At 36.9% G+C, this 16,528-nt stretch overlaps 2 protein-coding genes across 2 annotated transcripts in view; both read right to left on the bottom strand.

The window, feature by feature from the left end:
• LOC137396932 (uncharacterized) overlaps positions 1-16,528 on the bottom strand; it is a 133,941-nt gene that overhangs the window by 84,580 nt on the left and 32,833 nt on the right. The gene's annotated exons all lie outside the window — the stretch shown is intronic.
• On the bottom strand, positions 206-7,001 carry LOC137396650 (nucleic acid dioxygenase ALKBH1-like). Its single transcript, XM_068082967.1, has 6 exons — positions 6,818-7,001; positions 6,407-6,503; positions 5,375-5,512; positions 2,635-2,741; positions 1,407-1,606; positions 206-665 (listed from the first exon to the last, which is right to left on the bottom strand). The coding sequence occupies exons 1-6, from the start codon at positions 6,950-6,952 to the stop codon at positions 206-208; spliced, it is 1,137 nt and encodes a 378-aa protein (XP_067939068.1). The 5' UTR covers positions 6,953-7,001.

Here is a 16,528-nt window from a genome sequence, read left to right as displayed (position 1 = left end):
GGGTCACCAAGGGAAGATAACCTCTGATTAAACAAGCAAGCTCACTTTCCACAATTTCTAAAGATTCCATAGCTACAATGTATTAAACTCATGTACCAAATACTTTGTGTTATTTTAGGACATGTTAGAAATCTGACTGCTGAAAAAAGGATGAACTAAAATGTTTTTGAAAAATATGTTAGCACATAATAAAAAGTCGGATATATCATATAGCTATGTAGTTATCTTTTTCTGGCCAGATATAGTCTTCAGGACCTTTGCCTGGCTCAAACACCTGCCTTACATTAATATTTAGCCTGCCACCTGATAGCAACCGTCTGAACGGAGACCAACTGTCAGCATCCTCTAATGAAGATATCAAATCTGAAGAAAACTTTTCAGATTCTAATTTGATTCTTTTGCAAGGAGTTGCCTTCTCATCATAAGTTCTCTTCAAATGACAGTTTTCACGGTCTGTAGGAATATTACTTGTATGTACATCACCTGGAAATGCTGGAGTGTAATTTAAATAGCTAGAGTCATTTGGCAGTATTCTTGGTACAGCTTGATAAGACATTCTGGCATTACGGGACATGATAAATACATCTCCATCTCGTAGAAATAATGCTTCCGGTACCTGAGCCTTTGATTGTCCACCAATCATAAATACACATGTCCTGCCAAAGCTACAATGAAAAACCATCAGACAATGTGAGAAAAACGTGCCGTGAAAATGCATTATAAGGTGTACAGACAAACCCCCTAAATAGGAAGTTACAATCAAACCTCTACATACCTAGTTACAGTCAACCTCTACATACCTAGGTACGAGTCAAACCTCTACATATAAAGTTACAGTCAAACCTTTACATAAGAAGTTACAGTCAAACTTGTACAAAGTGAGATACAGTCAAACCTCTACATAACTAATAACTGTCACACCTCTACGTATGAGATTACAGTCAAACCTTTACATACCTAGTTACAGTCAAATGTCTACATAGGAAGTTAGTCACACCTCTAGATAAAAAGTTCTGGCACAGTTCTGGTCATACTTCAACATAGTGAGACACAGTCAAACCTCTACATAACTGAGAACATTCACACAGTAATAACAGCAGGCTTTATTATATTTATTTATCATGTCTGATTTTTTGTTACACTCGAATGTGTAGTGAAAATAACTGAGCTATGAGGTATTACAAGCTCAACACAAATTTAACAGAGACTCATAATATAATTCATTATTGGTGAGTCAACATTTTACCTGCATGCTGATTACAATATCTAAAGGAGACCCGTGCCAGTCAGCCATTATCAGCCACAACATAAAGCCTCAACTATTCATTTACTCTTGAAGCTAAGGCTAGCTACATTGGATCAAAGTCTAAAACACCTGCTGAATTAACAGAGTCTTTGATTGATACCTTATTGAAATGAGAGGAGCTGTCAAATCAAACTCGCTGTGATCCGTATGCCCCGACAGCGTAGAGTCAGCATGATAATAGTTGACTATGGAAGCTTCGGCTTTAAACTTGATCTCTTCTCCTAGGACTGCATGTACAATGAACTGAGTTAGCTGAGAGAGGTCTTGGGGAAACTCACTCTTGTTTTCTTTTACATAAATCTGTGAAACAGGGTTGAGTAATAGTGTAACACAGTGATTAAAACAAAGATAACCTTGACCTTTCATACTGTGTAACCAACTTGTAAATATATATATATAACATTGTCAGGAGAAGATAACACAGGTATAGCCTTCCATGTAACAACTATATTCTCTAGATATACAGGCTAATGTGGAGTACTTATGCGGTCAACCCATCTTACTGATGACACATACTCTGGGTCTGACATTTTGCTCGACTGGAACTTAGTTGTATTGCTGTCTCATTGGCCTATTCTGTTATCACTGAGTGCAGTTTTTAATTTTTAAAAGATTACGAAGATAACAAAGAAGCTACTGGGATGATTTTTCATAGCGTAAAAGAATGAGAATTAAATCGAGAATAAAGAAATAGCATAGTATAAGTTCCTTTTTGATAAATAAACAGCTCACAGAGTTATGACCACAAACATTCGGTAAAAACTATTGATAAATGTAGTTACTGAGCATATTGTACTGAACTATATTGAACTGAATGTTAGTGACCTTAAATGACCTTTAGTGACCTTCATTCTAACGCATGAAGATAGAGTGGGTTTGGTTTCTGAAATACACTTCCAACAACGTTCAAATTGCAACGAAACATAAATTATGATCATAATAAAACATCCCAAACTACATGCCTTTAAAAATAGTTTGTACATAGTTTATATGGCAACCCGAATCTTTCGCATAACAAATAACTACAATTACCCCTGCCCTTCCAAATTCCTCCAGTGTGTTTTTTAACATTACTAGACAGCTAATAGCAAGTGTCCCTTCCTACTAGACAGCTAGCAGCAGGTGTCCAATTTTACTTGACAGCTAAAAGCAAACTTGTGTCTCATCTTACAAGACAACTAACAACAAGTGTCCCTTCTCACTCGGCAGCTAGCAGCGGGTGTCCAATTTTACTAGACAACTAGCAGCAGATGGCCCAAATTTGGCATTGTGCAACTCATGCAGTCTAATGAAAGTATGGCAAGCAATGAATAAATGTTTTGGCTAACCTTTTTAGTCCAGTCATAGTGATATCCGAGAGTCACCCATCTTAGCTTTTTGATATAATCAATAGACCTGTGAGCAAGAGTCAAATCACTTGAATTGACACAGTTCGATGTCTATGTAAGACGTAATAGATGTTGTGTGTAGTTCCATAACATAGCATGTTTCATGCAAGTATCAGTGGGTCATGTACATGTGTCAGTCTGTCATGTACATGTATCATTATGTCATGTACATGAGTCAGTCCTCCATGTACATGTGTGCCATGTAAATGTGTCAGTCTGTCATGTACACATATCAGTCTGTCATGTACATGTGTCAGTCTGTCATGTACATAAGTCAGTCTGCCATGTAAATGTGTCAGTCTTCCATGTACACGTGTGTCATATATATGTGTCAGTCTGTCATGTACATGTGTCAGTTTGTCATGTACATGTGTCAGTCTGTCATGTACATGTGTCATGTACGTGTGTCAGTGCTCTATGTACATGTATCAGTCTGTCATGTACATGTGTCAGTCTGTCATGTACATGAGTCAGTCTGCCATGTAAATGTGTCAGTCTTCCATGTACACGTGTGTCATATACATAAGTCAGTCTGCCATGTAAATGTGTCAGTCTTCCATGTACACGTGTGTCATATACATGTGTCAGTTTGTCATGTACATGCGTCAGTCTGTCATTTACATGTGTAATTATGTCATGTACGTGTGTCAGTCCTCTATGCACATGTATCAGTCTGTCATGTACATGTGTCAGTCCTCTATGCACATGTATCAGTCTGTCATGTACATGTGTCAGTCTGTCATGTACACATGTCAGCCTGTCATGTACATGTGTCAGTCTGTCATGTACAAAAGTCAGCCTGCCATGTACATGTGTCAGTCTGCCAGGTGTATGTGTCAGTCTGTCATGTACATGTGTGTCATATATATGTGTCAGTCTGTCATGTACATGTGTCAGTCTGTCATATACATGTGTCAGTCTGTCATGTACATGTGTCAGTCTGCCATGTACATGTGTCAGTCAGTCATTAACATGTGTCAGTCAGTCATTAACATGTGTCAGCCTTTCATGTATGTGTGCCAGTCTGCCATGTACATGTGTCAGTCTGTCAGGTACATGTATCCGTCTCTCATGGACATGTATCCGTCTGTCATGAACATGTCTGTCATGATAAGTCTCAATCACTTTAAGCTGTAGTAATAACTCAAACTTTGTAAGATTAATATGGTTCTAGTTGATGATAATAGATAAAATCTAGCAAAATCCAACAACTCTTCAACTAGTAACAGAGAGAAATACTACTTATAACTTGAATTAATCTTATTACCCTAGCACACTTATATTTCGCTAGTATTTAGTTTCGTGAGTAGCATACAGAGTAAAGTTTCGCTGGAACTTAACTTCGCAGCTCTGATGAGTGCGAAAATATAGTGATGTGAAAATAAATGCAGTGGAACAAACATTAGATTCCTCAGGTCCAGTTCACTGGTACGAAATATTTTTCAATTTGGGACTACCGTACTGTTTGGACTATAAACCGCACCTCTATATAAGCTGCATGTGCTTTATTTTCCAAAAACGATAATAAAACAATACATAAGCCGCACCTTACTATATAATAGGCCGCAGAACCAAGGACTGTGCTTTTTAACGTGGCAGCAACTTTGCCATTTAAAACGGAACAGTGCAGAACGGCACAGTTTCGTATTATCCGACGCTTTTTAACTTAGTGCCTAACGGGACAGTACCGTGAGGCATTGTTTCGTATTTTCTTTCACAGCTAGAAGTGCACTAATTGGAGATTCCCGTTAGTGAAAGAAAAAGCCACAGAATAAGCCACAGTGATTAGCCGCACCCTTGTAGGCCTACCTATAAGCCACATGGCTCAAATCATCAGAAAAAAGTAGCTGCTAATCGTCCGAAAAGTACGGTAGTTTGTATTTGTGAACCGCAGGTAGAAATGTGTAGGCGAGATCAATAATGCAATTTGATCGCTTGCTGCAGTTTATCTCCTGGACTATCAATGACTTCAAGGTCCCTGCCGCAGTGAATGATGTTGTACCAATATTAGAATTCAAGTATTTATAGCACGCGGTGGCCATGGCCCCGGGTTGTTATTGCTTTTGGTTGGTAATAAAATTCATCATCACAATAATTATTATTCAATTTTATGACTTTCCCTACCAGACTGTCATCCTCATCAGTTACAAATTCAATGACTAAACTAATATCATCATCTTCTTCATTTGTCTAGGCTTTTCCAAAAAAAACTTATTATCTTAATTTGTTTTGCCATGCTGCTCAGTCGGTGTATTAGCTATAATGAGTTTAGCAAAACTTGCCCAATGAGCCAACCACACACAAAAATTGCCTGCATTTCTAATATGACGATTTTATTGTGAATATCAATGAAGAAAGCCATTTATTTTCGCGTTTTCGCTCGTTCGTTATGATAGTTTAGTTTCGCTCATGAAATTTTCGCGAGAGGCTGTTGCCACGAAAACGCGAAAGTTAGATGCCGCGAATACATAAGTGTCCTAGGGTAGTTCTACTACACTTTTCCGACATTCCAACAATTCAAAACAAGAACCAATGCAGACACACATTATTATTCTTCTATTAATTTTAAACATTTCAAAGCTGCCAACTCTAAATGTTCATTACATGTAAACATTGCTTAGCGCTGACTATCGCCTGCCACTAGTAACTTACATATCACTTGGCGCATCACTGCAGAAATCTTGCCAGACATCTTCATATGACATTTTGCTGTCGATATGGTTGGTGACGTTTGGCAGCCTTGGATACATGGAGTAACATCGAGCAATCATATACTTTCTTAGTTTATCCCTGAAAGGATTTCGTATCAAAATGGCTCCTGAAAAACCACAGAGGTTTTTTTTCATAGCAGGGAGCTAAGAAACAATACTTTATTAAGCCTGTAATATTGGCAATCATTAGGAAAGATAACAACCTCTTCAAATCGTTTGATTAAACTCTAATAAATGTTGAGTGAACATAAGATCTGATTTCCCATGGGATATGACTTTTAGTTCTACAAATCAAAACTATTTCTGCAACAGGTCTCAAGATTTTAAGACAGTTTAGAGTCCAAAGCTGACCAAATTAGATTGTAATATGTTAGCAGAAAACACAACAAGACCCCATTTCTGGTGCGGCATCTGATAAAGATTTGCCAGCATACATTACACATGTAACCTGTTGCCTGTTTAATATTCACCCAGATGAATTGGAGATCGTAATCCTCATAACTACATCCATATCAACATTGACGACAGATCATATTTTCCAAATAGGTGGAACCAGTGTTAACAGGACAGAGATACACTTTTATACTGTTTTTACACAGAATGAGCCAACCAACAGATCTCAGTTCTAGTCACAAATTAGAGAGCTCATTCACAACCTCCTATGAGCTATAGGCTAAATATGACATAGCTTTAATTCTGACTTGAAACGTTGGGTGTTGCGTATTGAACCCGTCTATCATATGTGGGATGAAGTATAATTGCTATGTATACTACCTCTTCTGCAGACTATAAGCTCAAACTTTCAATCATGATTCAGAATAAAAACTGGTAAGTTAGCATTGACAAAACTATCTTAACTTGTAAAGATCAAAAGCATGCCCTGTATCTCCTGCTCATGTAGTATAAGTCACTCAGAGCTTGTGAAGGTGTATGATCTAACCGCACTCTATGAAGTTCTGTTTACAGCTATCAACAGATTTTAATGATAACAAACTTGTTACCTGGTACAGAAGTTAGTTCATACATACTCCACTCTGAGCTGGGGATCATCCCCTCGTGTTCAGTAGATGTTACTGTTTGAGGATGGATCTGTTTCACCTATAATATAGTAGCAGCTGGATAAAAGACACAAGAAGACATGAAGTTTGGGTTCACTTTAACCAAATTAGCCAATGGAAGACGAGTGATGTTGAAGTGTTCCAAACAAACTCTGACACGTTGAACTAAATGCCTTTCGCCATGGCAAGCATAAGGCTGAACAGAAAAGTATCAAACATGATTGTGTGCAGTTATGGTTTAAGATAGATGCTATAGAGCTATTTATACAACTTTTCAGCACTAACATCTACATGTAAAATCAACAGCTCGCACCAAACTAATGAACTCTAGGAAGAGTGATAACTACAGTAAACCTTGCCCATCGATGTCCACTTTGAATCATCAACATTGATAACAGATTCAAGGTCAGCTGGAGGACTCTTTCTCTTTAGAGCCTTGAATGTTTTCATAAAGTTATCCTCAACAACTTCTGTTACTATATCTGACATCACAATTGCTAGGTTATTATTGATGTGAGCAAAGACTGATGCTGGAATCTCCATCAGACCACCTAAAATTGATAGGAACGTAATTGCAATTATGATTTACTAATCAGTGTGAATAATTGACCAATGAGACACCTGTGTCTGTAATGATTAGCTGGTGGCTGACTCACTATCCATGATGAACGTAGGCAACTATCAAATGAGGTCAAGACTGAGAACTATATTTCACTCCCTTCATCTCCGCTTCCTTTACAAAAGTTTATAATTTATTTAAATATTTTTAGTAACAAAAAGTTTTACAATAAGAAGTGAAACAGGAAATGAGAAATGCAGATAGAGCTGAGAATAATAAATAACTTGGATGAGTTGAAAAGTAGCTTGATAGTTTATTTAAAACAATCAATTAACACTGAATGTGAAATCTTTCTATGTGTGTACAATTGACTGGATATACATATGAAGCACCACCTTCATCATCAGCTGTGGTTATGAATGCAATTTAAACAGCCAACCTTTCAGCTGTAAGTCCACAACTTACCCAACGGCACCATTCTCAAACCCTGATAGGATGAACTTGGTACATGACAGAAGCTTATACCTACATTATGTACTGGCTAGAACTGGGTGTAAACCTTCAGTAATATTGTTTATATAAACCTTCAGATAAACTTGTTTATAAAATACCCAACACTCTGTTATTGATGATGAGAAATAATGAATAATTGTTCTTCCTAAATTAAAATAGCGTATAGAAGATAGACATGGCTCAGCTTCTACAGTAGCAATGTCTAGCGAGTCTAATTTAAATAACAACAATTTTCTTTAAGATATGTCCTGAGTCCACCTTAATCTACAAGTACCGATAGAACGAACATCAACACGTTTATCCATCCATTGTAGCCAAGCATTTAGCAACTTATTTGTCTGATACAACAGAAAAGGCGACGAGATGTTTAATTTTTGCCCTTGATAGGCCATAGAGCTAAGGTGCAGTGTTTTTTTTAATACGATGTAGCACAACTGTACGTGTAGAGGTGGTCAAAGTATGGAATCTCTGCTTAGTGATGTTAGAAAAGTCAGAGGTACATCAGCATGAAAGTTACAAATCTTTTTGACATCTTAAATAATTATAGTTAGATAAGTGAAATGTGATCTTTAAAAAGACCTTGTGAATAATCTCCACACAATCTTGATACACTATTTCTGGACTGCCGTTTCATAGACAACATTTTTGGCTTTCCTATCTGGTGTCAAGCCGCACAATATTTTAGGATTGCCGACCCTTGAGCAGCTTATATAAAAACAACAATGTGAGAACACTTGTGAACACAACTTTGTAAGATCAATCCAATGACTTTTAGTGTTTGTCCTTGACCCCTATTCACAGACATTGCAAAGCTGCGCTTGATTAGAAACTGATATCTCTTGAATGCAAATGATAGATCTGATAGGATGAGGAGAATCTTGGGATGAATGCATCTTCACTTTTGTATTTGCCTGTCAAGATGATGGCCTCTAAAGCATAGGCCACCATCGGTACAGTTACTAATCGAGTTCCACTGCAAAGCTTCGGTAGGTCCAAGTTTCTAAGAATAATAACTGGGACTCCTTTCAAAATAAGATTATTAGAAGCCCGCCCAGCAGCTCATTCTTGATCAACCATGTTGTCAAACAATTTGTACATCTTGCGTCCATGAGGTCGTTTGTCAGGGAGTTTGGTATTGGTTGAAAAATGGCCCTTTGGTGTTGGTTTAGTTTGGTATTGATTAAAAAATGGCTTTTTAGCCAACCGGTGTTTGGTCTGAGAAATCAACTGAAAAATTTGGACTCACCTTCTACATAAATTCTTCTGCTGATCGTTTTCTATTACCATAAACTTGGCGTTATATCATAACTAGCTGTGCTACCCGGCGTTGCCCAAATAATAAAAAAGTCTTCAAACAGAAAATTGATTTGTATTTAACATATAATAACATTTGCCATTCTAACTTTCAAACTACAGATAATGAGAAAAGTGTTTTGTATAGTTGAAATAAATCGAAAGAGAAAATAAAAAAACTGTAAAGCTTTTCAAACTTTGTCAAACAACTGTAACTTTCAAACTTCATACCATGAGAACAAATTTTTGTGCACGACAAAAAAATTAAGAATAAATAAAACAACTGTAAAGGTTTTCAAACAATTGTAAATTTAACATTACATAACTTGAATGAAGTGTTTCGTTGAAATTAGGAAAAATGAAAATGTAAAAGTATTTAAATGTAAATGTGAAATCATTAGCAAGTAATGGAAAAACATAGTCTATTTTGCTACAATTGCTACGATTACAATCAAAATTATTTGGTATACAATTATATGATTTTAGTTCGTTTTAGTGTTGGCATGCAAAAATTGACGTGTAGGCTAATATCATAGGTTATAGGTACTAATCATCATCCCTAAAAATAGTGCCAAAATACTATGTTAACCTTAGTGGTACCTCCAATGACTTCAGTAAATTTAGTGGTTATGATGTTTGCCCAAAATAATATAACATTACAATGTACTACGTGGAGAGTTTTCACCTCCGAGACAAACGTATAACATAAACGCTGAATCTAACTTAAATAAACTTACTTTACTAAACAGAGACTTGCAAGAAGTTTTAGTACGCATTTTAGTAAACCTTAAAGGTTGGCTTGCAACAAAATTCACATTACAGTTATTTGGTATCAAAAGATTCAGCATGTCTTACTCTGTTGTGTTGTAGGTGCCAAATACGTGGAAATGTGATTACAAGCTCTTAAAGGCTCAAAAACGAAAAGCCGCCGTAGATTGGAATCTCTTTATTTCTCTGACGTATTCATTACCGTTTGGTTATCATCTTGTCACGTGATATTCTCACGTGAAATGAAAGGCCAATTCAAAGCTCAATATCAAACTTATCGTAGCACTAGTTAATGACAAAACAAACACTTCGGGTTTTACCGAAGACCCCGTATCAAATATAGATGCTCGCTACTTTACAGTTTTGTTTCGGCCTTATTCAATCGTCAAGTCGTAATCTGATCATGTGACCAAATACTTTGCAAATTATTTTTACAGCAGTTTTCGATTATCACAGGTGACCAACAGACTCGTCATTATTATAAGACAATGATACATACTCATTCGAGGTAAGGTTAAAAAGTTTAACGATTTTTTATGGTAAGTTATAAGATGTCAGTGCTAAAAGTGACAGCATTACAATGACGATAAAACAGAGGCAGAAGAACAATAGACATGGTTTTATTGAATGCGTGAAGTATATGTGTGAAAATATTTCGATGAATGAGGTTGCATAAAAGTGTAAACAGACACCATCCTGTAACAACTACATCCCATTTGAGCCGTTTTGGAAAGCGAATGCAAACTACGGCGGTCTCGTGTGGCTGCGGTTAACTGTTCGTTTTTTAGCTTTTAAGAGCTTGTAATCACATTCCCATATATTTTGCACCTACAACACAACAGAGTAAGACATGGTGAATACTATGATACCAAATAACTGTAATGTGAATTTTGTTGCAAGTCAACCTTTAAATTTTTAACATTAGTTTTATCATTGTGAGATGTTTTTATTTTAACGGATACCGGATACACCATATAACGAATACAGATAACGGACCATGGCAAGTTCAGCAACGTATATCTTTTAATAATGTATATAATCAGTACACAATTCGCCAAATTTTAAGTTCGAGATTAACTATCGTGGATATTGTGGAACGGAATAAATTAACCCTAGCGAAAAAAGATGAATAAGCATCGCGTTGCATATACTTGGGTCCCAAATAGTTCTGAACAGAAGCATTTCAACTCGTCGACGCTGAAGGCGAAAATAATTAGCACCCGCATTGTGTATCCATTATATTAAAACATTTTCGATCACTATGGTGTTCTAGCTCAGTGGTAGAGCGTCCGGATTAGAAAGTTGTCATGAAATTGTTGTGAGTTCAAGTCTATCAGAATGCGGTAGTTATGTATCAAGATTTTAAGATCTATAGCCAGACAGATGACAACCATACTTTGAAAATATAATTATAGATACAACATCAGATCTCCATATTTCCATATAGAATTATGTGGCCCTATATAATAACGATTTACTTTTACGATCAGATGTGAATACCCATTGAAGATTGAATACTATTTTCTATATAATATAATGATACAGATTTCTTTAAAAGAATGAGGTGATAATTTTCGGGTAAATTTAGAAAAAGATAGATTTGGCTACAGAGCCACAATTTGGGAGCCCAAATAGAACAAATTCAAATTTTGTGTAAATATCAAGACTACATTGTGCAAAATAGTATCACATTGTTAGACCCTCTAAAACATCAACATTACCAAACTCTCACTACACTAACTTACTGTTTTAATATCAGTCAGTTGAGACAGTGAGTGTAGTAATTATAAAGTACCTTGGCTAATCAGAATCACCTACAAATCTCACAGAGTTCAAAAAAAGATATTTTGTGAGAACATGCTGAGCTGCAGAAAGGACGAAATTTCCTAGCAACTTAATACTTCCAGAGTGACACATTGATATGGCATAATGTCATTTGATTATAAACTTCATTAACTTTTTTCGACAATTGTACAAAACTATTCTGTGTGGACAGCTTGCTTGCTTAGAGTTAGGTGGAAAAAGCTAATTCGAGGCTAGCAAATGAAGCTCAGTATTACAATGGCAGTAAAATTATTAGATTTAGTCAAATGAACTGAAAACAGAAACACTAGTAGAGAGTTCAGCACATGGATTAGGAAGCTGGAGTTGGTAGCTAAACATCAGAAAGTGAACGACTCGAAATCATTCACGCCATTGTGTTTGAATGGAGTACCGTGTTCTCTATATGAGCAGTTTTCACAGGACACAAATGATGACTATTCAAAGCTGAAAAAAGAGCTAATGAGGGCTTTCCGCATAAACAGCTATAGGGCATATGAACAATTGCGTGATCGTGCATTATTGGATGGTGAGACTGTAGATCTGTATCAGTCAGACCTGCGTAGGCTTGATGATGCAATAGGCCCAAACAATCCTGAGCCATTGCTAAAATGTACTTTTGTTTCAGGGTTACCAATGGAAGTAGCAAGTCAATTAAAAGCAACTGGGGCTGTGGAAGATATGAACCTAGATGAAATGGTTACACGAGCGAGGCCAGATCTTTCTATCGAAGCTGACTTATCGTATATATGCGGCGCAGGAGTAACGGACAAGCCTGGTAACAGCTGCCAATGCTATACATGTTTTGGATTTGACCATGTCTCTAGAGAACGCCCTACTGAAAGAAAAGTTGAGAACACAGACAAACAGGTTCACTGTTATAACTGCAATGTAGTGGGGCACACAAGTCGTCAATGCAAGTCTTAAACAGTTGGGAAACAAAAATGGGGGAGTGTCTGCATCGGCTGCTCACTCCAATCCCACTCAGTAAAGATGACGTGACCATTTGCCACAGCCTAAATGTGAGATGTACCCATCCAAACTTTAGACTTTAATTGATAGTGGCTGTGAGCAATCTGTGTTATCACATGATGTTGTAAATAGACTTGGGCTAGTGATCACAGGCCATGCTAGAACAGTAAGGATGTTAACTGGCAATACTACACAGTGCAGTCATGAGGTAGCAGATAATGTAAACATTGGATCATCTACTGTACAATTGCACGGTTTAGTTGCACCAGAGCTTGTGTGTGGGTGCAAACTAATTCTAGGAATATATCCATGGAATATCCATATTAGGTGGAGTTATGATTAACTCAAGTAAAAGTGTGCGATTTGGATGTGAACTACAAATCCTGTAGCGACAACAAATAAAAGAGAACTGCATGCTACATGTCTAACTACTGATGACAATGATGTTAAAGCAACATTCAATGGATATAAACCGGGAGTTTCTTGGCAATGGAGAGATCAAGAGCCTGTATTGACAAACCAATGTGCTGAGCATGCAATGAATGGTATAAAAAATGGTATGTAAAAAGCAATATGACGACGAAATTGAACAATTGATTAGTGATGGTTGGCTGGAAAGACATAATGAACAAGTACATGGCAAAGTGAGTGGTGTAATTCCTCTTGTGGCGGTTTTTCAACCGAATAAGAGTAGGAAGGTCGGATCAGTAATGGGCTATAGCCTAGAATTAAACAAACATGTACATAGTAAGTCAAGAAATAATGTTGCTGTATGTCAAGACAAACTGAAACAGTGGGGCAAGTTTGATGACACAGCTTGTAAGTTAAATTTGCAAAAGGCATATTTGCAACTACACGTAGATGCCTCCTTGCAATGATTTCAGGCAGTGCGCTACAAAGGGCAGTTATATGTAATGGCACATTCACAGTAGATATCTTGGCTATTATCCAGTAGCAAAATGGTTCAGAGTTGCGTGTAGCTAAATGAAACATAGAATGCGAACTGCACATCACATCGGTAAAAAAGTGGCTATGTAGAAAGTAATGTACAGTGAGTTTGGCCGTGTCTGATGATGATGTTATGGAAAAGCTCCGCAACCTTCATGATAATCATCCCTTAGAACTAGACCAAACTTTATACCACTTATATACTACAGCAAAGTGGAGCACAGATGTAGAGGAGATTGTAAAACAATGTCATGTCAGCAACAGAATCGATCCAGCCTCAGAATCCATCTAGCGCGATAAAACCGCTAGCTTGTGATGAAATTGTGCTTTTTTGAGCTCATTTTTCTCGGCATTCAGCCTATTAAACATCCTGTAACAAGCTACAAGCAATGTTAAATAGCTTATTTACCTTTTAGAAAAGACGGAGTTTATTTTGAAGGCTAAATTTAAAGAATAATGGGTTTTAAGACACCCATCTCTATAATTCTAGATCCGACTAAACATCCTTAATTTCCGTCCTTAAAAAGCTAGGATACGCCACATATTTATTGCCAGGGCTTGTTGTGTCATTTGCGACACCGATATTGAATCGCTGTGAAAGAGCCTTCAAAAACAAAAATTTTTTTGAAAATTGGTGGACCAATCTTTATTTTGAGTACAAAATCGGAATCAGTGTGCCTGATTTACATATGAGAAAACAATGAAAGCTGTTCATAGCAGTTATGGTTTAAAGACTGGCATCAGCTAGCCACTGATATTGCACATTACAAAGATACTCTGTATTTGACTGTTATAGACTGTGGACCGAGTCGGTATGCCATACAGAGAAAACTAAGGAATGAGACATTTGTAGTACAACAATTAGCAAAACATCTTTGCTGAACGAGGGGCTCCAGTGGGGTTGCTTTTTGACAACGGACCATGTTACAAAGCACTGACAAATATGTTGAAAAAGTGAAATGTAACTCACATATTCAGCTGTGCGTACAGGGCATCTGGTAATAGTATAATAGAACTTAATCATCACAAAATCAATCGAATGCTTGCTCGGTGGAGAGGTAGTGTAAGTGATATGGTGTAGTGATATAATCACACTCCTCACACAGAGGGCATTGTGCAAACAGACAGACTATTTGCTTATGAATCTGAAACTTCAGTAGCTGCAGGAACTGCTGGCAAAGATAATAGTTTGAATCCGTATAGTGGGCATGACCACAGGTATGTGAAACCACGCAATGCAAAATTACATCAACATGGAAAACTGGCAATGTTACAGCTCTTGTTTCTAACATGGCAGTCAAAGTTGACAGTATGACGCGTCATGTAGGAGATATTAGGGTCTCTTGGAGCCATAATGGTTCATCTTCATCAACACTGATGAACTATGAGTTAGACTCTGAATCGGACTCAAATGTTAATATTGGAAATGAGGCTACGAGTGACAGCAGTATAACTGATAATGAAAATACTAATAAAAATTTTTCTAATGACCAATCAGAAATAAATAATACATCACGTCCTGTTAGAGAGCGTAAGACCCTTGCTCGGTTCGCTGATTCTTTGGTCTAGTAATCTACAGATCAGGGGGAGTGTGATTTTACACATTTTGTGTGCTCTAGTTGACTGCAATTACTTCATCATAGTATAACATATATTTTGAGTAAATATGTCATAATACTTGTTGTAGTGATTTCATTGTCTTTTGTTTTAAATATTCTGTGGTTGCCTAACTGTCTTATTGTTTATACCTTTACCTTCTATTGTCTATTGTTCAAGTGATTGCATAACTGTTTTATTATATACTGCTTATTTCTCCTCTCTGTCAATTATTTCATTGAATGCATAACTGTCTTATCACATAATCATACCTGTCAACTCTCACACATTGGGCGTGAGACTCACGCAATCACCCCAAAGAAAAAACGAAAATGCGTGAGAAGTGCTTGAGATTTTTGCCCCAATTTCCACAATTTTATATATACTATCATTGATACATCAATTGCTCCAAAACCAAACCTCAAGCATTGCCCCACTCTTGGGTTGGCAGGCCTGCATATAGTGTTTGTCTTCTCTTTGTCTATTGTATACTGTATGCATCTGGGTCAGTTGAATACATGAGTTTAGTATTGTAAAATAAGCAGCTTGCTTGCTTGCTTAGAGTTAAGTAGAACAGTGTGCACTTCTAAATTGCTAAGCCACTCTGCTGTGCTAAATCACGCACGTATGTCAACCTCTTAAAACCAAGCTATTTGTCATATTGGACCTATACAACATGTTTTTCCTAAGATTAAATTTTTACGTACAATTTCATTACATGTATGATTACACCAATGATATACAGCCCTCCATGGGGGGCTGTATATCATTGATTACACTTGAACATGCGTTTCAACATACATTTGAACTGCGTAGTGATTAAAAATAAAAAACCTGTTAACGCAGGGTTAACGCACGTTGTTTAAAATAAAAACTGTCACTTAGTATAACAAGGTAGCTTTTCATATTCAAACTATCCCAAAATTGCGAGTGCTAGAACTTTGCAAGAACCTTTATCATAGAATATCACGGAGGTCTGGTTTCTAGCTCGGGCGCACAGATACGCGTGGGCGCGTTTTGAAAAGCGGGGACCATTTTGGAAGATTCCCAAGTACCTGTGGATTAGTGGTTTTGCAATTTTGAAAAGGTTTCACAATGGACTAGCTAAATCGACAAATGTATTGAAAAAGAAATCACTGAGAAGGTGGGTACGTATACGTCTCTTCAACGTTTCGTGATACCAGCACACGGAGTAACGAGGCAATCAATTCACTTTTTCGTAAAAAGTTTTCTTTTTCCGGTATGAAACTATTCAGCTCGAATAAGTAAACTAGTTGCCGGCTGCGTACAAAAGGATCGAAGTATAATCATATGAGTATAATAGTGTATGTATTTGTTTTGTTTACTGGCAAGGTAAGCATTAGTGTATATTTTTCATCGATAATACTATTTAATATTTAGAGTACGCTTCACACAATGTTACCAAGGTTGACATCGCTACAGCTTTAATATCATTACGACATCGGTGAATTATACGATTAATTTTCTAGTGTTTGTGAAATACTAACTATTTCTGTTAGACGGACAGTGGTTTACAAAAAGCTTCATATGCTGTTACATGCGGAAGAAAACTCGTAGGTATGTGGTTGAGACAT

Source organism: Watersipora subatra, chromosome 5, assembly GCF_963576615.1.
Source record: "Watersipora subatra chromosome 5, tzWatSuba1.1, whole genome shotgun sequence".
Classification (NCBI taxonomy): Eukaryota; Metazoa; Bryozoa; class Gymnolaemata; order Cheilostomatida; family Watersiporidae; genus Watersipora; species Watersipora subatra.
The sequence above is the reverse complement of the archived record's forward strand: the minus strand, read 5'-3'. Positions and strand labels throughout refer to the sequence as shown.